The sequence below is a fragment of the Thamnophis elegans genome, chromosome Z, assembly GCF_009769535.1.
Source record: "Thamnophis elegans isolate rThaEle1 chromosome Z, rThaEle1.pri, whole genome shotgun sequence".
Classification (NCBI taxonomy): domain Eukaryota; kingdom Metazoa; phylum Chordata; class Lepidosauria; order Squamata; family Colubridae; genus Thamnophis; species Thamnophis elegans.
The window spans coordinates 18,106,922-18,132,664 of NC_045558.1; the positions used below are offsets into that span (position 1 = coordinate 18,106,922).

Sequence of the window (25,743 nt, forward strand, 5' to 3'; positions counted from 1 at the left end):
CAGTGATCATGTAATGCACAAAATGGGAAAGGTTTTGTGCCACGATACTGTAACTCTGCTTTTATCAATCTTCTTTTTGCCTCTCCAGAGATAATGTTGTTTTACCACTTGCATTCTTTATAGCTGAAGGCTTTCGTTCTGCCATGCCATGCACAAGAAGTAACTTCACTGCACAAGTTGACAGCAACAAGAATCTTATATGCACAAAAGTGGAAAGACACATTGATTCCAACAATGGAAGAGTGGATGGAAAGTGATGGAGTTTGCAAAAATGGTAAAATTGTCTTATTTTAATTAAAGAAAAGAATTTATCTAGTTTTCTTCCTACCTGGAAATCACTGCTGGATTTTATGCTCAAAACATGAAAAAAAAATGAATTTAGCTTTTGATGATTGGAATGGTTTTATAATTATAGAAATGTTGGGAAATATAAAGCAAAAGGTTGAGGTATTATTTTTGTAATCTATTGCACTGATGAAAGACAGAAGTTTAATTTTATTTCTTCTTTTTTTTTGCAGTTCCCTTTCTTGGTTTTCTAACTTTTAAACAAATAGAAAATTTTGATTGTATATTTGTATCATATTATGACTTTTAATAAAACATATTATTAAAAAAAGAAATAACTACATTGCAAAGTAAGCAAACTATAATTGCTTAAATAAAAAAAATGGACTGACATTAGATTAGCACCAACAAAAATGAATTTTGATCTCTGGCCATGTGCTGGATTAATAGTAGTAGTCACCTACAGAATAGTATTAAGATTGACTAGATATTATTCTTATTTATTATTAGGTTTGATTAGTCATCGGGTCTTCAGATGATCTAGATCAGGGGTCTTCAACCTGAGCAACTTTAAGACCTGTAAAGTTCAACTTCCAGAATTTCTCAGTCAGGCTGGCTGAGGAATTCTGGGAGTTGAATTCCACAATCTTAAAGTTGCCAAGGTTGGAGACTCTTGATCAAGATCATGCCTGTCAAACTGCCAGCCTGGGGGCCGAATATGGCCCGTGCAGGCCACACCTACCTTGGGTTTACAACAGCAAAAACATTGTGATACAGCCCGTGATGCTATTGGGTTTGACACCCCTAATCTAGATGTATGGCTAACAGTATGCAATATACCTATGAACTGAATTTACTTGAAATTTGAATTTACTAGTTGAAAATTTCTAGACAGCCTGAAATCCGAAGGTGGTCAGGAAAAACTGAAGATACAAGATATAAAACAGACCCAATTTTTGGTAGTGTCTGGAGCAGGGGTGTCAAACTCATTATCATCATGTGATGTATCACAACTTTTTTCCCTTCGCTAAGCTGGGAGTAGGCATGGCCACTGTGTGATGCATCTGGGCCGCTGACCGCAAGTTTGACACCCCTGGTCTAGAGCAAATCTAGGGGGAACATGATTACTGAAGAAAAGAAATTTAGGAAATAGGAGAGTAAAAGTATAATACAAGACAGATCTATCTCCCAGTATAATGGATAGAAAGTGGCAGTTTTGAATAGCTATAGAAAAGTTACATAGATTATGCTTATTTATGGGCTGCGGTGGCGCAGTGGTTAGTAGCCAGTACTGCAGGCTACTTCTGCTGACTGCTGGCTAACTGCAATTTGGCAGTTCAAATCTCACCAGGCTCAAGGTTGACTCAGCCTTCCATCCTTCTGAGGGTGGTAAAATAAGGACCAGATTGTTGGAGGCAATATGTTGTAAATTGCTTAGAGAGGTCTGTAAAAGCGCTGTGAAGCAGTATATAAGTCTAAGTGCAATTGTTATAACTGTCTTTTCCTTGAAATTTTAAAACTAAATTTAATGGTAAGAATGTAATGAAAAGCATGGATAGCCACTAATCATGCTGTCCTTTCTTTGAATCTTTTTCAAACAAATTATAAGCTCACTGACCATTACAACTATAATAAATTCTGCCGGATTTAACAGAGGGTTGTGCAAAGCAGTTCTGAATTGCAGAAAGTCTTCAAAATACTATTTTAAATTCATTAGCCAAAATGGAATCAACATCTAATACATTTTAATAATTAAATTATAAATTTCCAGCAGTTTCTACTACTTACCGTTAATTTAAAGCAAGTGAGAACAATCTTCATTGGAATAAATGAAGAAAAATACATGAGAAATTTGATGCCTTAGTCTAGAAAACCACCTTTTGAAAATTATTTTAATGCTAACTTTGCAGTAAGTAGAAGCAGTGGTGGAATTCAGCCAGTTCACACCTATTCGGGAGAACCGGTCGTTTACTTTCTAAACAGTTCAGAGAACTGGTTGTTGGAAGAAATATTATTTTGTTTTTTTTCTATTTTACAGGGCTAAACCTTTAAGGAAGGCTGGAAGGAAACATTCTGGCCTAATCTTTATTGCCTTGCTTACAGAAACTCCTCTCCAGTTAACCCTTATTACATTGTAACAGCTAAGATGAAAAGTCCATCGATGTGAGTGATGTTGAATTGGCCACGCCCACCTAGTCACATGACCACTGAGCCCCACCTACCCATTTGGTTATTAGGGCAGAGAACCGGTTGTTAAATTATTTGAATCCCACTACTGAGTAGAGGGCTATTATGTGCATGCTAAACAATTCCAAATAATTTACAAATACAGCCACAGATCACAGGATTTAAATATTCAATAGTGGGAATTTATTCTGAAGTGAGAAGGGCCAAAATATATCTTACTGCATGGTTTACCTACATGCAATCACTTTTTCTGTCCATTTAAAGTTTGAGATGGGAAGGGAATAGCCTGAGGAGGAATGGAAAATCGTCTTGCTTCTGCAAATTCAGTTCAGAGACGGTTCTCTTTTCTGCAATAAGTTGCCAATGTTCCAAAACTATTTTGGTCACAATGGAATATAACTTCTATCCTAGATTTAACTTTTTAAACATCAGACTCCTACATGGGTCAGTTATTCCAGCACTCCTTCAAATAAATATCAGTTATTACTAACGTCCTTGAAAGTTGTCCAAGACTATTTGCTTGAAGCCATGCCGATGTGTACTCAAGTTCAGAAATATAAAGTTTCAACCTATAATATCTTTTGGATCCTGCATATCGACACCCCACTCCCATTGGTGTAATATCAATAAAAAGGCAGTAACAAAACTTCTTTGCAGGATCAAGAGATAATCTAAGCCAGGGTGCTTTTAAATAGACTGCTTTACTATCTACAATGATGGTTACAATTCTCTTTGGGAGAAAAAAATGGGTTGTTTTTTTCAGCCTCTGCCACACAGGGAGTTGTTATATTTTAAGGCCAGTATTTCACCACTGAATTATGGTTCTCAACTAAAATCAAGGCTGGAAGGAAAAGAGAAAGGAAAATCTACTTTTTAAAATGGTAGCATCCGTTGTGTGCGGAAGTTCCCTAACCCACTGAAAAATAAAGTTATGTCCTTTCTACCTATTCCCCCTATGGCTCATGTCTCTATTTTATTTTATTTATTTTAAATTTTGGTCAAATAGAAGATGGCAAAAACAGTATTTTCCACAAACACACCCCATTCATTTATTCTTCAAACACCTCTGTAATAAGATTAAGGTGAGAATTAGGGTTATTTAAGTAGTTTCTATACGACACATCCATATACAATATTCTATATTGTAGCATGTCCATCTTGAGATTACAATATTTAGTAGATCACAGTCAATGACATGAATTAATATCATAAAACAAACTTCAAAAACAAGATGAAAATCAAAGTAAAATATTATATAAAATTGTGACTTGCCCAAAATCACTCTGTGAGGGAGATGGGCGGCTTCTAAATTAGATGAATATTTAATAAATAAAAATATATAAAACAGCATCAAGCTAAAATTTAGATAGCTGTCCAAAACAGCTTCAATGGAAAGAAGACTAAAGGTTAAAGAACACTTAATCTAAATATGTACTAAAAGCACATGGACCATTGTGGTCAGATTAGAAGAAGCACCATTGACAAATCAGGGATATATGATTTAAAGCTTACTATTGCACAGGTCCAAAGAGCATCCACAAAATATGCACTTCTTTGTTCATAGTTTCAAACTGGCCACTCTGGAGGCAGCAAAATCCCTTACTGGTTGGCCATAGTCTTCCCAGGCCATCAACCCAGGGATGGGCTTCAAAAATTGCAGCAACAGTTCACTGCTCAGTTGCTGGGTGGGTGTGGCCATGGTGGATGTGGTGTGGTCGGCCTCCTGCACCACAGCAGAGGGGACGTTTTTCACCTTCCCCAGGCTCCAGACGCTTTCCTCGCGCCTCAGGGGGGAGGGGCAAAAACTGCCCCTGCCTCTGGACTTCTGGAAGCTCTGGTAGGCCCGTTTCCCCTCATCCTGAGCTTCCACATGGCCCTGCACTTGCCTGGCATGATGAATGGGCCAAGTGGAGAGTCCTGGGAGGAGCAGGATAGGGGGGAGGGGCAGGGTGGGTGAGGTCAGCCAGCGGCAGCATTTGGGGGTTCCTCAAACTGGCCACAATCCTAGCTAAAGGATCGCCCAAAACTATGTGGACCCCCAGGAGCTCACCCATGCATCAACCCCTCTGAATTCTTAGGATTAAGCTGTCACTTATTCTGCAAGCTAGTCCAAGCAAGAACCAATTACAAAGCTTGGCAACTTGATGGCGGAAAAAAGAAGTAGAATGGAAGTGGCATCTAGTTTCAACACACAACACACAAACATTCCCAGTGGTATGGGAACTCTTAATGTAGGAACAGAGGTTCACCGACAAAAGGGCGAACGACAAAAACACGCCCCACTAAACCGCGGTGATAAAACCGTGTGTTCTAAAGCGCTCCGACGAATGAGCGCTGAATCGCGCTGACAACAGCGCAGAGACAGAAGCGCGCTGTAAAACTAAACCTAACCCTAAACCTAACCCCTAACCCTAAACCTAACCCTAAACGTAATGCTAAACCTAACCCTAAACCTAACTCTAAACCTAACCTAAACCTTAACCTAACCCTAAACCTAAATCTAACCCTAAACCTAACCCTAAATCTAATCCTCAACCTAACCCTAAACCTAACCCTAAACCTAATCCTAAACCTAACCCTTACCTTAAGTTAAATCGGCTTTCTGTCGACGCGCTATTGTAAAGTGCCCTTCTGTCTCCACGCTGTTGTCTCCATGCTGTTGTCGCCGCATTGATGACACCGCGGTTTTAGCGACGCTGTTTAGTCGGGAGCGGTTTTGACGTTCGCCCTTTTGTCGGGTCACCGGAACAGAATCGTGGCAAGATAGCCTCTCCAACTTTAATTCTCTAATGTGATCCATAAGAAAATTATAGTTGCTTTTATCCAAAATTGCTATGAAATCACCAAGAAAAAGGAATCATTCCCTATTCACCCTTCTTAAGTTTATCTATCAAAATAATAAATATTGTCTTCATGTTATGATCCAGACCAGACCAAAATAGATCTAGAAAATCAAGTATTTAGATTTGTTATTTTAATTAAAGGGAGCTCTCTGTTAAACCTTAGCAAAAGCCCAAAGGAGACACGATGCTTGTCATACAGTTTGAAAGCACAGCTGTTTTTCTTTTTTTAACTAAATAGAAGACATGAAGATAGAGGCTGTAAGCTAGATTGGAGCCATTGATTTAACCTTTTGTGACCCCAATTATCTCAACAAAAATGAAGTCCCCTCATAAATAGTAACTGCAAATGTGGAATGGGGATGTACAGATCTGGTTTCAATGATTTCACCTTCCTTTTTTTATGTGCCATCGTTCCAATCTGCTCCCTTTTTCCTAGCTATTTTATTTAAAGACGTGCTATAAGGGTGAAATACATCTCCAAATGGAAAGCTTACCAGTTATTGAGTTTGCCTGTTAGAAAGGGTATTTTGGAAATGACTTGTATAAATCATACAACATATTTACCAAACCTCTTTAAAAATGAAGTTATTATTTAACTTGAGAACCTTCAAAATCAATGATTTCTCAAGATATCATCTGGAGAAAGAGGAAAGGAAAGGAGAAAGGAAAGGATCATTTAAATGCTACAGGCAAAATATGAAATTTAAGAATTGAACTACAAAGCTACATTGCAAAATAAAATAAATTCAAATATCATTATTATAGTCTTTGAACCTAGAAATAGTTCAATGCAACAATTAATCATCAGGGGAAAAACAATAAAGTAAAATAAAATAAGTAAAATAAAGTAAAATAAAATAACATGTATGGTATATTTAAAGGTATACTGTACAAATGTATGAATTAATAATATTAAGATATTTGGCCACCTGGTATATGAGAATAAAGTCAGAATTCCTTAAAAATTAATAAACATAAAATGTATGTGAATGGCCCATATATTTAGAGATTAATTGGGTCAAATATTGCACATAATATACATTGCAAAATAAGACAGGGTTAAAAAGAATTTGGACTGTGAATCTCAGAAAGAAAGATAGCTGAAAATATTTCGTCTGCAATAGATAGGTAAATATTTAGGAAAAATAAGAACTATTGAATCTACCCACCAAAACCCCTCTGTGAGGTAGATTGGCTGTTTTAAAAATTTGATAAATAAATACAAAGACAAGGAAAATAGTAAGCAAATGTTAAGTAAATTCAAGGTACCGTATATGAAAGCTAAAAGTACCTGTAAGTATTTATATGTATCCTGTCTCATCTGCAACATCTATTTTATACATGAAGTCATGGGTAGGTGAATCTGATATGTGATCTTAACTCCAAATACAAATCTTAAACTGAGGATCTAAACTTAATTGTATTTTAAGTCACACGGTGGGTCAGTGGCTAAGATGCTGAACTTGTCAGCGCCAGAAAGGTTGACAGTTTGACGGTTCGAATCCCTAGTGCCACATAATGGAGTGAGCTCCCGTTTCTTGTCCCAGCTTCTGCCAACCTAGCAATTCAAAAGCATGTTAAAATGCAAGTACAAAAATAGGAACCACCTTGGTGGGAAGGTAACAGTGTTCCGTGCGCCTTTGGTGTTTAGTCATGCCGGCCACATGACCACGGAGAAGTATTCGGACAGCACTGGCTCTTCGGCTTTGAAACGGAGATGAACACTGCTCCCTAGAGTCGGGAACGGCTAGCACATATGTGAAAGGGGAATCTTTTACTTTTAAGCATTTCAACTATGATGTTTTGTATACTCACCAGGGTGACAATAGCACATTCGGCAGTTAGCTGAGCAGCACTGAATAACGTCCGAACAAAGCGATAAATCTGTTTTTGTTCAGGTTGATGTTTGTCATAATCTGATGGCACTTCGGATTTCTGGGGAAATAATATTATTTTAAAAAATGAGAATATGTTACATATAATTTGTAAAGAAGTGGCAGACGTAAAGGGCGGAGAAGTAGCAGAACTCATATTGTAAATTCCAAATTTTTGTTATTGTCCTTAAGTAAGTGAGCTTTACCGAAAGGGGGTGGAGATTTTCATCAAAAATATCTAGGAGCATTGTTCCATCTACATCCCTAGAAGAGGGGGAAAGAAAAGAAGAGAATCATTGGTAATGTTCCTGAACAAACAGAAATGGAGAGAAACACTTCTCAAAGTTCTACAAAAAATAGCTGATTTAGAATACAGTCCCATCCTGTGGGAAGCCGTATCAATGGGATCTATCATCCTGCTAGGGAAGTAAAGACTATATTGAAAAGTAGACTTTCTACCTTTGTCCATGGAAAACTACCGGGAGTATGCCATGCTGGAAAAAATGAATCACTCATATACCAAGCTATTTAGACTTGAAGGACATTTGCAAAAACAAAAATATAGATAGAGTTAAGCTCTCCAGGTGTTACAGCCAGTCAAGCAAAGAAATATGGCATTTAGTTAAGCTCACTCTACAACAGAATATGAGAAAGAGTGAAATCTCTTTATTCCAAAAATGAAAGTTGTTTTGAAATTTTAAAATAATATTTAAAAGATCAGTCCTTGGTGGAATGAAAGAGTGAGTCTCAAGGTTATCTTACTGACTGGACAGAGGCAAAACAGTACAGCTTTTCCTTTCTTTCAATTCAATTGTGTTTTTTATAGATTGGTATATACTCTTTTTTTGGAATCCAAAGCCATTTCTAACCCAATCCTATGACAGGAAAGAAGCTTGGACCCATCCAGGGGTGAAATGCTCTAAAGTCTCCTGCCGGTTCGCTTCGCATGCACATGCACACCATTTGCCTGAACGGGGAGTAAAAAAAAATGTTACCGGTTCAGGCAAACTTGTAGTTCTGATGATCAGCTGTGCAACAATCAGCTGTTCAGCACAGCTGATTGTCGTACAGCTGACTGTCGGTTTGCCTGAACCAGTAACATTTTTTAATTTCCAGTTCGGGCAAACCGGTAGCATTTTTTACTACTGGTTCGGGCAAACGGGTAATATTTCCCTCCCCGGACCCATCACTGAATGCATCATTTTGCTTTACTTACATATTGTCTCCCCTATCAAACTAGGGGATGGGAGGGATGGAGGATAGGAACAAGAATCCACTTTAAAGAATAATTTATCCAAAAAGCACTAGGGCTTTTAAACTTTCGGCCATCATTGCTTTAATTAGATGCCAATATAAGCAGAAATACTAAAATATAATTATGGGGTCAGTTGCCACACGGCAGCGTTTTGTTCCATCGCGCACAAAAATCGATTAACAGCAGTGGTTGCCTTTATAAACTGCTGGTGGGCTTTGTTCAATCGACATGTAGCTGATTATCACAGCAGAAAGAATGCCAGGTAAATTAGACTTTTGCTTGACCTTAGATGCATTTCTCTTACATGGATAGATGGTTACTGATTAGGGAATGTTACAATACTTCCAAGGTAACAGTAGAGGGCACATGTACATCATTCTGGGACAAGGATAATCAGATTCAGAAAACTTCTGTTTTTTTTAAAAAAATACTAGTCTTCTTAGTTGACTACTCACGTACAGCTTTCTCCTGAGTCCTCAAATTTAGGGTCACAGCACCCGTCTTTAGGTCGTATTTTGTACCCTACATAACGCAGTAAATGGGGGCAGAATAATTTTGAAAGGACAAGAAGACTATAGGGTAGCGTAAGTGTATCTTCTGTCCACACTCCATGGATGCTAGTTCAGTAACATTTATGTTTGCAGAGGTACAAATGTTGGACAAAACTTTCATTTAGAAGATGGGCTTCAAGTAAATTTTGAAAAGGTACTCCTTTGAAATGAGATCAGTGGTGAAGCCCATATAATTTCATGGCAGAAGGACAGAAGCAGCTTTGAGAACTAAAATATTTTAGTGTTGTATATTTCCCCACCACTGCCAGTTACATCTGCAATTGACTATGAGCATCAATGTGTCTACAAGCAATACCTATGCTGCCCATTAGGCTCCACAATCCGCTTGATTAAAAAAAAAAAATTAAATAGATAGTTGTAATTTAAGATTTTGGTTGAAAAAGTGGTCATCTGACCAAGGCAAACAACAAAAGAAAAGAGGAAGTCTTTCAGCAGGATCCATCCTAATGGACTAGAAGAGATAACCTCAAGCAATTTGTTTTTTGCTCAGTTGATGTTTGTGACTCTGTCCACCAATGCCACAATTAATTATGAGGGGGAAAATAGCAAAGGCAGTAAAATAAATGGCATATCTAATTAAAACTGTATATTCCAAATCTGATCACCAGTACTCAAATATTGGAGAGATCTGTGCATCTTAAGACTTACTACACAAATGGCAATATATGAATGAGGATGTTGGTTTTGAATTATATCCATGTGATTTACTGATTAGAATCTTGTCTATGTCTCCTCTGCACTTCTGTATGCTATCTACTGATTTTGTCAAGATTCTTTAAAATAAAATAAAAGCTACAATAAAAACTATACAAGGAAGCATGAAGGTTCCTAAGCGATGTGTGCATGGTGTGTGTGTGTGTGTGTGTGTGTGTGTGTATGGGACGAGGTGGCTCAGGGGCTAAGATGCTGAGCTTGTCAAGCAGAAGGTTGGCAGTTCAGCAGTTTGAATCCCTAACGCTGCGTAACGGAGTGAGCGCCCGCTACTTGTCCCAGCTCCTGCCAACCTAACAGTTCAAAAACACGTAAAAAATGCAAGTAGAAAAATAGGGACCACTTTGGTGGGAAGGTAACTGTGCTCCATGCGCCTTCGGCGTTTAGTCATGCTGGCCACATGACCATGGAGATGTCTTTGGACCGTGCAGGTTCTTCGGCTTAGAAACGGAGATGACCACCGCCCCCTAGAGCCGGAAACAACTAGCGCACATGTGCGGGGGAATCTTTACATATACATATACACACATACACACATACACACACAAGATCAGCTATACTTTAAGGTCTTCACCCATGATCCCATTGGAACAATTTATCTAGTTTGCTTTGGGATTTGGGATTATGGAACTAAATGGACACTATCCATTATGTGGGTGTTTCCTCATCACTGACCATCACTAGTCACCTAGAACATCCTTGGGTGGGAAAACTATGTACTGTTTCAGTTCTGATTACAACACATTCAAGGCTACATATGGAATAGCACTGAATATACACATAAAGTGTCCCTGTTTTGCAAACTTTCTTATAAAGGAGTGAAATTAAAAAAAAAAAAAGGAAAAAACAATGAATTAATATTTGAACCATTTTCCAATTCAAACCTACCTATTTTTGATATGGTAGTATACTGCAAGAGCTACGCTGTAAAAGAAAATGCAGAGATAGCGTCTTAATACATATTGAATATACCACATCTTAACATTAAGTTTTATAACTAAGTCAAATTTCTGAGGGGCCATTCAACCATATATTTTTTTTATCAAAAGAGAGAATGTGTATCAATAAAAGCAATAAAGAAGGATAAGCTTTTTTGTAGCAAAATTATACTGAATGCAACAACTATACAGGCCAAGATAAAGCCATTTTATTGCCGGAAAACAAGAATAGGTATGCCACTCAATCATTTCTGTTAACATGGGAGACTATATAAATTTGATTAAAGAAAAAAAATGTTTTAAATAGGTATTTCCTTCCCTCATTTCAGGTATAGATGACTGGATTAACAACTGCATCTTAGTTTAATGCTGATAATCGTACAAGATACGACAACACAGCATAGGGAGCAAGGAAGTTAACTACAGGTAGTCCTCAACACAACCACAATTGACCCACAAATTTATGTTGCTAAGTTAAGTGCTAACTTAGTGAGTTTTGCCCCACTTTATGACTTTTCTTGCTTATTTATTTCATTTCTTGCTTAGTTATTAAGTGAATATCTGCAATTGTTAATTAATTAATAAAATGGTTGTTAAGTAAAGCTGGCTTCCCCATTGACTTTGATTGTCAGAAGGTTGCAAAAGGAGATTATATAAACCCGGGACACTGCAACCGTCATAAATTGGAGACAGTTGTCAAGCATCCCGACTATAAATCACGTGTCTATGGGGATGTGGTCATAAGTATGGAAAACGGTCATGTCACTTTTTTCAGTGTCATGGCAACTTTGAACAGTCACTAAATGAACTAACCTGTAGCTAACTTTATGAACTGTTGTGCTGATAAAACAGTTAGTATTCAGGCTACTATTATATTATTATATCTATAAAAATTTAGGCCGATTATATCTATAAAAGGAGGAGTTTTAAAGGAAGAATTCAAAGGAGAGATGGACATTGAGAGTACAAAAACTAATAAATAACTATAAAAGAAGAATTATTCTTCAGAAGAGCTTTGCAAAATAATCATAATTCTATGATATGTAATTTAAGGCAATAGAATGTTCCAGTTATATTATAATTTGTCTTTCATGGGGTTTCAAAAATCATTGCCAAAAATGTCTGAAAATTCATACCATTTTTTTTTTTAGAAAAGCAATATGTTTAAAATTTGAAAGCTAGGAAAGCTGTGAGACACAACTGTGCAAAATAAAAAAAATAGAGCTCTAAATAGAGAGCTAATCTGATTTTGTGGTTTTTAACTTGGAATATATTTGCATTCACATAAAGATTAAAACTTTGAGCCAATTATCAAAGCTTTGTCTGCTATTGGAAATAGCTGTGCCACACACAAGCACAATTAAAAACGATGGGAACTACTCCTTGGTGGTACATCTGGGTCTATCAAGGAAGTCAAAACGACCTTCAACGCTGCAGTAAAAAAAAAGAAATGATTATCATAACAACCAGGCAGTTCTAAAAGTGTCTCAGCATTTGAAAATGTAAAAAAAAAAAAGACCAAAAAAAATGCATCAGAAGAAACTCATAAGTAAAACCTTAGATTAAGTCAAGGACACAAAAATTGTTTTGGAATTGTTAACTAAAAACAAAAATATATTTGCAGCTGCGGCAGTAACAAACAGGAAGGAAGGCAAGGAGAAAATATGTCTGGACTCATTTAACAGACATCCAAATCCTGTCTCCCTAAGAAAATTGCCAATTTTAAAATTACATATTTAAAAACTGCAACTGCAATCTTACCACAATAGGCAAACTTTAATGAAGAGAACTTCTCTAATTTAAGCTATAAAGATATGTACCAACACATTTAGGGACCTCCAAATCCCTACTTACATTTGAAGCAGAAGGAGAAGTGAGGAAAAATCTATTTTTTTCCTCAAGTCCCAATCCTAACCATTTCCAGTACATGAAATCTGTAGATATACCCCAGAGTATTTTTGCAACCACTTACATGTAACCTTAACAATTCTAATTGGAATCAGATTTTCTGTTATTAATGTGGTTACAAAGCATGGGATCATGTGACCATATCACTGAGTGATGGCGCACCTGGCAATCCCCACTTTGATCCTTAAATAAATCCTACTTAGTCATTAGGCGAGGATCCACCCCAATCCAAGCCATTCCTGGCTTGGTTTGTCCTAGCCCCAAGTTTTGGTAAGGTAAGGAAATGCCTCCTCTTCAATTCCCCCATTTAATTACGTCCCTGCCATCTCTGCCCTTCTGGTGGGCCTGCAGTCCACCACTTCCGCCACTCTGCTACCCTCCAGTTGGGTGGCCATGCCTGTCCCATCTGACCTTCACCATCATCTTCCCTCCACTGTTGACAATGTCCCTGGCCTTTCACAAGGCAACTGCTGGTCATGTCAGAAGCCATGGCTATCTTTGTCTAAGACAGACGGAGAAGTCATGGCATTTAGGGTAGGCAAAAGAGCAGAGAGGAGAGTTGAAGAAGAAGAGTTGAAGTGCCCATGTGGCTGTAAATGTAGGTAGACTGCCAAGTACCCAAATTTTAATTATGTGGCTGTGGGCATGCCTCAATGGACATAACTCCATGGACTCTGTTGTAAAGAACCATTCATTTGGCATTATCATAACTTCATGTAGAACAATCCATATTAGTGTTCCATTTTCTAGAATGTTACTGCTGGAAACAATATTCAAAAACAATGCAAATCTCTCTCTCTCTCTCCCCTCCCCCCTCTCTCTGTAATCCCGCCCCACCGGGCAATGCAATGCTGCCATACCTACCTTTTAATTGTATACTTGAGGTTGGGCTGACTGACTGTACTGTCATCCAGAAAAATAGTAGAACAGGAACTGTATTTCCTTCTCAGTTGACCAGGAGGATGCTACAAAAAAAGAAAAAAAAAGAAAGAAAGCATATGAAAAAACAACAACAGTACCAGTCCCAGTAATGCCAACGTCATTAAACAGTAATTCAATAAATTGCTTCTCTCTGTCTCTAGCAGATGCCTGGATACATTCAAGTCAACATAACCTGGCAAAAATCAAGAGAGAATTACACAGTAGTCACATTTTCTTTGCTCTTTGATCAGATCAAAAGATTATTTGTAATATTATCAGTCTATTCTTCAAAATGAAATAGTTGGATGGAGCCCCTACATATGAAAGAAGCAAGATGTACATTCTTACATAACGGAGGATTTTTAATGGAGGATAAAACAAAACAAAAATATACTGTATGCTTTCATTTGGCTGATGAGAATCTGGAATTAATGCTTTTTAGTTTAAAAAGCACAACACAGGCTTCTGCCCTCAGATAAAAGAAAGGGACATAGAAAACAATTCATAATTTCCCCCATCAACGTGATGCTAGCTTAACAGTGTTCATCTTTGTATATCCTCTATTCAGAAGGTTAAAAAGATGTCATTGCACAGAAATATTCTGAACAAGATTTTAATTTGCCTTTTTTGCCCTCTTATTCTAGATATAACAGGAGTGTCAAACTGGATGCGTCATACACAGGCCAGTGGTGCGTTTCCATTTTTTTTTAGTACCAGTTCGCTTGTGCACATGCACAGAAGCATCTGGATGGGTGGACGGAGCCTCCTGCCGCTGCCACTATCAGTTTATCCAATCCAGGCCGAACCGGCAGAAACCCACCTCTCACATAGGCCACACCCATCCCAGCTCTGTGAAGGGGAAAAACATTGCGATAAGTCACATGACAATAACGTGACACAACTAAGTTTGACACCCGTGAGCTATAGTGACAAAAGACAGGAACAATGAGAGATCTTATGACTTAAGTTCACAAACGCTAGTGTAATTTGAAGCTTGGCATGTTGTGGGGGAACTGAGTAATTGTCGCCTATGAACTATGGCTTAATGACATACCACGTTGTGCAATTTGAACCAATTATGCCTTACTTTATCAGGCAAGAGTTTCAAACTCGCTGGGTCACACTGTCATCACGTGACGTATTGTGACTTTTTCCCCTTTACTAAAACGGGGGTGGGAGTGGCCAGCCACTGACCACAAGTTTGACACCCCTCCTAAAAGGCATGTTTAAGTCAATTTTAATGTGATGTGATCTTAACCATTATATGAAATTTAGCCCATTAAGCTTTTTAGGGCACAGCTTTCTACTTTGCCAATCACAGAATCATAGGGAAGGTGTTTTACTTCAACCCTGCTGAAGGCAGCATTCTCTAACCATCAGCTGCTGTTCAACATTTGCTTGGAAACCTCCAGTGATGGGACTTCCATGATTCTTAAGAGGTAGGATTAATACCAGTGATTTTCAGGTCCTCTTTATTTCATGTTTAGATCTTTTTCTTTTGGCAGCTGGAACACACTGCTGGCTCATGCTTAATTTGTACAATGTACCCGGGAGCCATGAGATTGGATAAAGATGGCATATATTTGCTATTCTGTTGATTGCATGAGACGCTACGCAACGTCATCAATCTTCAACTTGCTTTTCCCCTTTCTAAAAACTGCTAAGAGTTAAAGAAATATAGAATATTGCTACAAGTAGTCTTCAACTTGAAACAGTTCATTTAGTGACCATTCACAGTTATAGCGACTTTGAAAACTTATGACTGTTTTTCACATTTACGACAATTACAAGGGTCATGTGATCAAAATTTGACTGTTTGGCAAATGACTCACATTTATGACAGTTGCAGTGTCCTGGGGTTTTGTGATCACCTTTTTTGACCAAGCAAAGTCAATTTGGGAAGCAGATTCACTTAACAACTGGATTACTAATTTAATAACTTAATAAATGTGGCAAGAAAAGTTGTGAAATGGCACAAAATTCACTTAACATATTTCTCACTTAGTAACATTAATTTTGGGCTCAATTGTGGTCATATGTTGAGGACTACCTGTACAGTCATAGAATAGTGTGAATGCAATCTATTTCCTACTACTAAAGATGGAAATGACTTCTGTTTCCCCAGGTATTACTTATGAACGTATCTCAAAGATATTCCTCCACAAAAGAATCTGATCCAATTTCATCAAAATAATAGTAACTGTAATAAAACACACAAAAGTTGAGACCACATGCAGTTCACCTTATACTTAATTGAGCCAATATTCTATTCAGATACTTGCCATTCTAAATAGTTTACTTTCCCTATTAATTTTGAAGCAAGGTTAAAATCACCACAAAAATACAGAGGTGGTATTCAGCCAGTTCTGACAGCTTCTGAGGAACTGGTAGCAGAAATTTTGAGAAGTTTGGAGAACTGGCAAATAGGCTGCCCCCCTCCCCACGGCTAACTCCCAGCTGATCTTTTGTTGCCCTGAACAGGAAAATGGAGCTAGAAAACAGGTTAATAGGGGAGGAAGGGAATGGGGATTTTGCAGTAACCTTCCCCGGACTGGGGAGGGAATGGGGATTTTGCAGTATCCTTTCCTAGGAGTGGAGAGGGAATGGGAATTTTGCAGTATCCCTCTCCTGCCTGTGGGTACAAAGCCATGCCCACAGAACCGGTAGTAAAAAAAATGAATCTCACCCCTGATCCCATATGGTATAGAATAGTTAGCTAGACTAGCACTGGAAAAATCCAGATTCTTGTCTACTCTCTTCCAGGGAAATTCACTGGGAAAATTTGAGTCAGCCTTTCTATTTTGCCTAATCTATTTCATAGGATTTATGTGATGTGGATAAATAAAAGAGATTCTTTCAGCTCTTGAAGAAAAGGTGGGAACCAATTGAATAAAAGATAAATAATAATAGTGTAATAATCCGTCTCCTATCCTAATATAAAAGCTGTTGACTCGGAATATGGCATAAGTGTAGCCATATTTTATCATAGCCTTTGTGGTGTTTTGTTTTGAAAGCATGTAAACATGTAAGTAGAAAAAATAGGGAACACTTTGGTGGGAAGGTAACAGCGTTCTGTGCACCTTCGATGTTTAGTCATGCTGGCCATATGTCCATGGAGACATCTTTGGACAGTGCTGGGCTCTTCGGCTTTGAAATGGAGATGAGCACCGCCCCCTAGAGCCTGGAATGACTAGCACACATGTGCAAGGGGAACCTTTACCTTTATCTTCTAAGTAAATGAATTTAATAATACTTCAGGTTTTGCCATTTTCTAACTGTTGAAAGGGGGGTTGTAAAGATAACGGGGGAATGTTGTGTCTAGGTGGCATTCCTTTCCTGTGGGAACAGAGAAGATACCTGCAGCTGGATGAAGGTGGAGTTTGCATTCGCCAGACTGTTGGATTGAGGATTGTTTGGAGTTTGTGACGGGGGGGGGGGGGTTCATATTTTTGCTTTTATTGGGTGTAATTCCAGATCAGAATTATACCAAGCCCTTGCCAATTTAATGTGTACCTAATAAACAGACTTTGAAAAGAAGATGGATGCCTTGCACCTTATTTTTTGGGATGTTACTGTGACATGTTACTTGGAGATTTAACAGAAGCACTTGAAATCTTCTGATATGTAAACAGTACTCAATCAAGTACACTCAATCAAGCTATATAGTGAGAAAATATAGTAGAATATAGTAGATTTCTATGGGTTCAATAATGCTCTTCCTGATAGCTAGGCATAGGATTCCAATCTCAATCAATTGCAGTTCTTGCCAAAAGTTATGACTAACTTCTTAGGGTTTAGTACGGAAATATTAATCTAGCCCCAATGTTAGAAGTAGTACAATACATAATCTCACCCCAAAACCACATCAATGGAACCAATAAAAAGCTATTTTTCACTGGTTCTTGTAAATAAGATTTCTTGGGACAGAGAAGAAATAGTTTCCTAAATTTTCTGTGTGTGATGATCAGATCCTGACTGATAAAGATTTAGAACAGGAGTGTCAAACTCGTGTCGTCACAAATGTAAATCTAGAGATGTCACCAAGGATTGCATTATTGTTGCTGGTGGAAAAACAGGATATAAATTAAACAAAAAAGGAAATGATTGTAAATTTGATAATGGCAGCTAGATTAGCGATGGCTAAACATTGGGGACAAAACTGGGATAGTTAAAGAAATGAGTGGTATAATGAAATTTGGAGTATGGCAACAAATGATAAATTAATAACAGAAATTAAACTTTAAAAAGGGATGATTAAAGTAAGTAATTATAATGAAATATGGGGGATTATATAAAATCAGTGTTGGTGGAAGGCAAAGGGAATGAACCTACTCAAGAATATATGTTGTTTTGGAGGATATAAGGGCACAATTGGAATATATTGTATATCTAAGAAATATAAAGGGGGAAAAGTTCGGGGGTGTGTGCACTGTAGTATGTGTTTTTCCCTTTTTCTTTTGCATTTCTTTTTGTATTCAGTTGTATATGTACTGTTTGTATTATCTGTGTTAAAAAAAAACTTGCATCATCATGTGATGTATCGTGACTTTTTTCCATTCCCTAAACTAGGGGTGGGCGTGGCCAGAAAGTGACGCATCCGGCCTGCAAGCCGTGAGTTTGACACCCCTGGTTTAGAAGAAGGTTACGGATACACCTTCCTTAAAACACATTATACAAAGACCTAGAGAAGGCTCTGAGCATTGTAAAGATGGTAGGAAAGAGAAAAAGAGGAAGAATAGCAGCAAGCCATTAATGACTTGGTGGCATATAATTCATCCATCAATTAGCAAGAATTGGGTATGTCTAGTTTAATAAAAAGAAGGACTAGGGGTGATATAATAGCAGTATTCCAATATCTAAGGGTCTGCCACAAAGAAGAGGGGGTCAAGCTATTCTCCAAAGCATCCAAAGGCAGGACAAGAAGCAATGGGTGGGAACTAATCAAGGATAGAACTAATGTAGAAATACGGAGAAATTTCCTGACAGATATAGAACAATTAATCAATGGAGCAACAGAAGCTGTGGGTGCTCCAACCCTGGAAGTTTTTAAGCAGAGACTGGACAACGATTTGTCTGAAATGGTGTAGGGTTTTCTGTTTGATCAGGGGTTGGACTAGAAGCCCTCCAAGGTCCCTTCCAACTCTGCTATTCTGTTCTGTTCACAGTTGCAAATCCCAATGGTGCTTTTTCCAAAAGGCAACTAGACTTCCTTTTTTTCTTTGCTTCTCATTCAAAAAACTTCCTCAATTCTCTTGGATGAGAAGCAAAATGTTTTCAAAGAAAAAACCCCCAAGAAAATCCAGTTGCCTTTTGTAAAAAGCACCGTTGGGACTACCATGACCTGGATGATTGAGAATCTCCATAGATACCCAGCTGCAAGCTCTTCTGTTATCAGTGGAGGGGGGGGGGAGGGACTGCTTCTGACTGGATTTCAGGAAGTCTCCTAGAAAAAAACAAAGTCTCTTGTGTAAATAAATCAGAGGATAAATTCATTTCACATGGGAAATAGTTCAGCCGTTAAAATGCTGGTAACCTCTTGCCTTTGATCACAATAAATCTTGCTTAAAAATGTGAGAATGTTACTTGAAAAGAGTATGGTTAAAATAAGCTGCCAAAAGACTTACGGCTGTGAATGAACCAAAATTTGGGAAAAGGGAAATCAAAGGAACGGGAAACGATTTCTTGTGGTCTTCAGGAGGAATGTTATATTCGCCTTGGAATAGAACTTTCTTCTCCCAAACTTTTTATTCTAACACAGTTTAGCAAATACTGGGGTTTAAAGTAAAATTAAGGCCTGTATAAAAGATTTTTTTTTAAATGACATAGTATTTTATCACTTGCACAATAGGTCTCCCCCCCACCGCTTCCCCAGCATATCTGAATGGTGCCAAAATGTGAGCACCTGTTATGCTTTTTACATTTCTTTTTAAAAGCAAGCTGCATTTGAAAGAACAAGAAAAGGCCGGATTGGAATATAACAGCATAACCAAATTTCTTGGTCTGTAACAAACTGCTGAAAGGAATGCGCTCTTAAACCACGTGTAGGAGCCCTTGACCATGTAGAAACCAAAAAGAGGAGATGCTTTCTTGTTATTTTCAGCTGACACTAAAGAGCTTCACTGTAAACCTTAACACAAACTTAATAACAACCCCAAAATAATACAAGTTCTCTCCAGGTATATGGACCCTGTCTCATCCATTTTGCATAAATGTCCTGTGGACTGTACCCCTCATTTTCTGGAAGATGGTACTTGTAACTCCTATACCGTCAATCCTGCCTAAACATTGATGGGAAATTATGGGTATTAAATTGACTGCAATTTGATTTGATTTCTGTCCTGCCTTTTTCAATCATAGGAGGCTGAACTCTCATACTTAGCACGCTCCCTAACAGTTTTCCTCAGAACAGCAACCTGGGAAGTCACTGAAAGAGAGTGGCTGACTCCCAAAATCATCTAGTTGTTTTCCATGGCTGAAGTTGGACTTGAACCTGGGTCCCCCAATTCTAATTCAAAAACTGAGAAAGGATAGGGAAATAATATAAGAAGAGAATCATGCAATGCATTTTTAACATTAAATTATTTCAGACTCCATATCTCATAATTTTACTACCTTGATCACTTTTGGCCAGCTGCTATGTGTTATTGAAGTTCAATGGTGTCAGCAAAACAAATCTCTCTATCCAATTTTCCTGAGATTATTTTTGGAGATAATCACGCAAGCCATTAATTTGGAAGGTCAATGTGTAACAGCTCCATATTAGAAAAGGATTGAGGATGATTATCTGCCATGGCAATGAAGGTCTTACTCAGGGCCAACCCAAGATGATCCAAAGCTCAAGATTTCATTACCTTGACTATGAGCCCGCTGACCAGCTGGCCAGCTGTCGTGTGCTATTGAAATTCAACGGGGTCAGCAAAACAAATTTTCCTATCCAATTTTCCCAAGGTAGTTTTGGGGACGATTATGCAAGCCATTAATGTCAACCCTGAAGCCATTTTGGACTATCTTCAGGGCTGCAACAGCAAGGCTGGTTGGAGCTGTGGGAATTGGAAGGGGAAGTAGGGATAGCTGGGGACTTGTAGCCAAAATAAAATTCTTTCTCCTGGGAACCAAGGACATTTTCATCAGGTGCTGGGAAAGTGTAGACTGAAATCAACTGGAGTTGGGACTGAGACCTGATTGGACCATGTGATGGATTGGGGAAGAAGAACTTAGATTTTTAATTTGGGTAGGGAAAACCTCAGGACCTTCAGAGTCGGGTTTTCATCAGATGTGGCAATATGACATGCCTAATAAATTTGGATTTCGAGGAGCATCTTGACCTCTGAGTTTTGATTGCTTTGCATCTGTTACTTGAAACCCTGACAGTTAATTTGGAAGGTCAACATGCAACAGTTCCTCAGAAGAAGGACCAAGAATGGTTAGTCATCATGGAAATGAAAGCCTCACTCAGGCCTATCTTAAGGAGGTTCAAACTTCAGGATATTGTTACCTTGACCTTGCAGCATAACCAGCTTTGACCAGCTGTTGTCTACTATTGAAGTTCAATAGTGTCAGCAAAACAAAATCTCCCTATCCGGTTTTCCTGGGATTGTTTTGGGGATGATGCATCATGCAAGCTGTTCTTTTGGAAGTCAGTATGCAACATTTCCATATTAGGAGAGGATTATAAATGGTTAGCTGGCATGGCAATGAAGGCCTTACTGAAGTCAACCCAAGAAGATCCAAATCTCAAGATTTCATTACCTTGATCAAGTTGGGGGACCAGCTTTGGCCAGCTGTTGTGTACTATTGAAGTTCAATAGTGTCAGCAAAACAAATCTCTCTATCCAGTTTTTCTGAGATTGTTTTGGGGTTGATGTTAGCATCGCATAAGCTGATTATTTTGCAAGGTCAACATGCAACGTTACCATATTAGGAGAGGATCCGGAATGTTTAGCTGCAATGGAAATGAAGGCCAACCCAAGAAAAACTACTAACTGTAGAAAGAGAAAAACTCAATGTCTCAAGTGGAAAGATCTTTGGGATTGACACGATCCTGTTACCATGTTGGGATTTTAATTAACATTTGGAATGTGGAAATGGTCCCGCTATCGGCACCATAGATCCTGAATATTCTCATACTGGATAGGGACCTACATTTGTTCCTTCATGGTCTGATAACCAACAGGCAAAAACGAATACAAAAATCCCCACCAGTAACAGAATACTTGTAAAGTATTATAGTGTATGCCATCCAACAAAATTGACTTAAATACAGGGGAGAAAAACAGAAACATGTAATTTAAGTATTTAAAACACGGTTTGAAATTTAGAGAGCATTATAGCAAACTTATATCAATTAGCCCCTAAATTTTGACTACATTTGGAATGCATTAATGTCTCTTTTCAGACATTGAAGACCATACAAATAACTAAGGGGTTAAAGTCCATATTATATAACTGACCTAATCTACGTAATTGCTTCATATGTCATTTGAGTAATTATATAAATGATTTATATAACGGTGGTGTAAAAAACTTTAGAATGACAGAAATAACATTAAATTTCAAATCACTTTGGAAGGAACAAACTTTGTCCACTGTTTGCCTATGAAGATTTACGCATAATTTAGTTCATTTTATTCTACATAATGGAGGTTTGGAGATCAACATGTTTTACTGTATATTTAAAATATGCTACTTAGCTAAAACATTTTTTTCACTTACATGGTTTATGTAGAGACTCTTCCGTTTTTCTCTCACTGTAAAAACACAAAATGTATGAAAGTTATATAATCTGATATCAATTAATTTTTGTACCATCTGTTGTTAAAAAAGTTATGACCTTTGTAAAAGTGGATAACCAGAGAAGCATTTTCTAACTTTATGTTCCTATTCACTCTTACAGAATAAATACACAATCGGGATGTGTAAATAAAAAAAAACTTATATTAACATGCTACTTTATAAAGGAAATGATTCTAATTTTATGATTCAGTTATTTAATTTCATTGAAACATTCATGGAAAAAATTTTTTTGATGCACTCAAATAGCGCAAAGGTATGAAACTTTTTAAAAAATATTTTAAATGCTTAAAATATTTATAGTACATATAGAATTTCATTTTGGTTTTATATGTTTCCTATCAGCCTAATTTAAACATTTACTGTCTATAGAACTTGATCTTGATTTTAAACAACACTGTCTTATTTCAGGTACAAAATTTAAGCATCAAATATAATATAGCTATATGTAATATTAATATAATATAATATAATATAATATAATATAATATAATATAATATAATATAATACAATACAATACAGCACAACACAACACAACACAACACAACACAACACAACACAACACAACATAATATTGAATATAGCACATTTGCCTGGAATCCACACTGTATATCAGACATTAATACAATCGAGCAAGTCATGAGAAGAGTTCTCCACTCCTCTGCTTGCAACAGAATACCTTATGCCACCAGGCTTGAAATTTTGGGCTTAGACAATCTGGAACTGCACTGTCTGAGGTCTGATCTAAGCGTAGTACACAGAATTGTCTGCTACAATGCCTTACCTGTCAACACCTTCTTCAGCGTCAACCTCAATAATATGCGGGCAAACAATAGATACAAACTCAAGGTAAACCGCTGCAAACTCGATTGCAGAAAATATGACTTCAGGAACAGAGTGGTCAATGCCTGGAATGCACTACCCAAATCTATAGTCAAACCCCCATAACTTTAACATCCTCATACCCCCATAACGTTAACCTTAAACTATCTAGTGTGAACCTCACCCCTTTCTTAAGAGGTCTGTAAGGGGGCGTGCATAAGCGCACCAGTGAGCCTACAATCCCTATCCTATTGTCCCCATTTATTCGTACCCATTTCTTGTGTTTATGTCCATGTTTATAATTATACCTGTTATCTCATACATACTTGACAGACTAAACAAACAAACTTTTTAGATGCAGGCTTTTGATATCAAAATCAAAGCATAAATTCCATCCATGTTACTTTAGGCACCCAGCTACAGTAATATTTCATTCTTTCATGCTCTTTGTCTTTCACCTGATTGGTAGTTTTGGAATGCTGCCAGGGCATTCAATGGCTAATGGAAGAGGTGTCACATATTACCCATTTTCTGAGTTTTTGCATATGCATGAGTTTCCTTTGAACCAAAATCTTCAGACAAATCTCACTTCTGATTGCTCACACAGTCTACACTGCCTTTAGAAAACTAACAAACCAACTGATCTTTCCTGAAAGTTTGGGTATTACCATTACATGTGACCAGGTTACAATGAACTGCATATTGAAGAAGCATCCAAAGGTGAATTCAAACAAGGATACTTCTGGGGGCTAGACTTCCAAGATAAGAACATATTTCCATTCTTTGTGGAGTTGACCTTATTCAAATTTTGCAGTTAAAGAACCTCCTATCTTTGATATTGACACTGGATAGCCATATAACATCTGTGACAATGTTTCAGTATGAGATAAATCAAAAAGAGAAACCTGGTTTTAATGTGTTATAAAATAGTAATCCCAAGGACGATTCAGCTGCCTTACTTAACATTGTGCAGAGTTTGTTTGTTTTTTTGAAATCTAATCCTGAAATCTGGTTTAGGGTGAAGATGGTATAGTGCACTCTCCTGGGGGTTCCTCATTACCTTGTGTGGAAACATCTTTATTATTTGCTAGTAAATTTCCAAATCTAAATTAAGTTGTTATCTATAGAGCATAAAGCTACTAAACCAGGCCTTGTTATGTAAAATATTATGCATGCACGTTGGTGAGCCTCCAAACCAATAATTCTGAATTTCTGAATGCTCCAAATGGATTGTGTGTATGTGAATTCACAGATCACTACTCAAAGTTCCAGATAAGAACAGTAGTGCTCACAGTTGGGACCATTAGCTATGTCATTAAGCAAAGCAGTCACTAAATGGGAAACCATGTGACTGCAACCATGCTTTCCTTTTCCCCAGTCCCGCACTTTTTGGAATATTCATCCTGATACTGGAACATATGCTAGACTAATCAGTTTCACACCTTCAGCTTCTTTCCTTACTAATCACTGTCCTGCTGTTTGAATGCTCCCTTTGATACTGGAATAATTAGCAAAAAGGAAATTAATTCATTGAAGGGGAAGGGATTACAGGCACACAATAGGAAAACATATCAGGAATACAGGGGCCCCAGCAAGAGCCATATGCAAATAGCCCAGTGTATTTTCCATGGTGTGCCTGATTACTCTTTTATAATCCCTTTCTCTCCAATCTGTTCACTCTGCAGGGAGGGAGGAATGGATTAGCACAGAAGAGATTGCCTATAGGGATTCCCCCCCCACCCCCCCACTTGTGTAAGAAATTTCTCTGTTTAAGGCATATTCCTTTAAATGTGCATTTCATATCGCATGCCTGCTTACTGTCTTGTAATGCCTTCCTCTCCAATCTCTCCACTCTGCAGGGGAGGGGACTAAGTAAAAAAACAACAACAATGGATGCCTATTGTAATGGCAAACATATGATTGAGGTTCCAATGGAGACATGAATGGAGCCCCCAACTGGGCTTCCACTGATCAGTGGTGATGTGGCCGATTAATCTTTTCAACCTGGAAGGTCTCAGTACTTCCAACGTGACAACAACAGTACAGGATAATGGGTGCCAATTGTAATGGACTGCGACTAAGAGTGTGGCAAAGTTCATAATGTGTACATTGGTCATAAAACTATTTCTTCAGCACTGTTGTAACTTCAAATGTTTGCTGAACAAGGCAGTCACTAAACAAGGAATACTTATTTCATTCAGATACTACCATTTTTTAAAATTTTTCCTTTCTATCTCTTTTAGTGTCACTGAACCTATTCACATTTCTGTCATTTAGATAATCATTTTCCAATACTTTTTCAAGGTTTTGAACCAAAAGTCTTTCTCTGCAATTGTCCCTTAATTCTTCAAATATAAAAATATTGATTTACCACTTATTATATGCAAAGCATGCTACTTCCCTGTGCAAACACATGTAATGAAAATTTCCTAATATTAAAAAAAAAATGCTTACATGCCCTCAATAAATCCTAGAATACAAGAACACTAGACTAAAACATGCTTTTTGTTGAAACCATTGCACCCACAACCTTTAAACAAAATGTGACCTAAAAGAATGTGGGACAATAAATTAACATATAATTTTAATAAATCAGCAATTAATAAATGATGTCAGCTTGTTCTGATGGTTAAAAA

General features: G+C 37.6%; 1 protein-coding gene across 1 annotated transcript in view; it reads right to left on the reverse strand.

Annotated features, from left to right (window-relative positions):
- Positions 1-25,743, reverse strand: part of CCNY (cyclin Y) — a 119,318-nt gene that overhangs the window by 8,660 nt on the left and 84,915 nt on the right. Inside the window, exons 3-7 of the mRNA XM_032235620.1 lie at positions 22,207-22,241; positions 13,438-13,538; positions 10,616-10,651; positions 7,396-7,453; positions 7,131-7,250 (exon numbers count right to left, since the gene is read on the reverse strand). Of these exons, the coding sequence (XP_032091511.1) occupies positions 7,131-7,250; positions 7,396-7,453; positions 10,616-10,651; positions 13,438-13,538; positions 22,207-22,241 (350 nt within the window). The remainder of the gene's footprint in view (positions 1-7,130; positions 7,251-7,395; positions 7,454-10,615; positions 10,652-13,437; positions 13,539-22,206; positions 22,242-25,743) is intronic.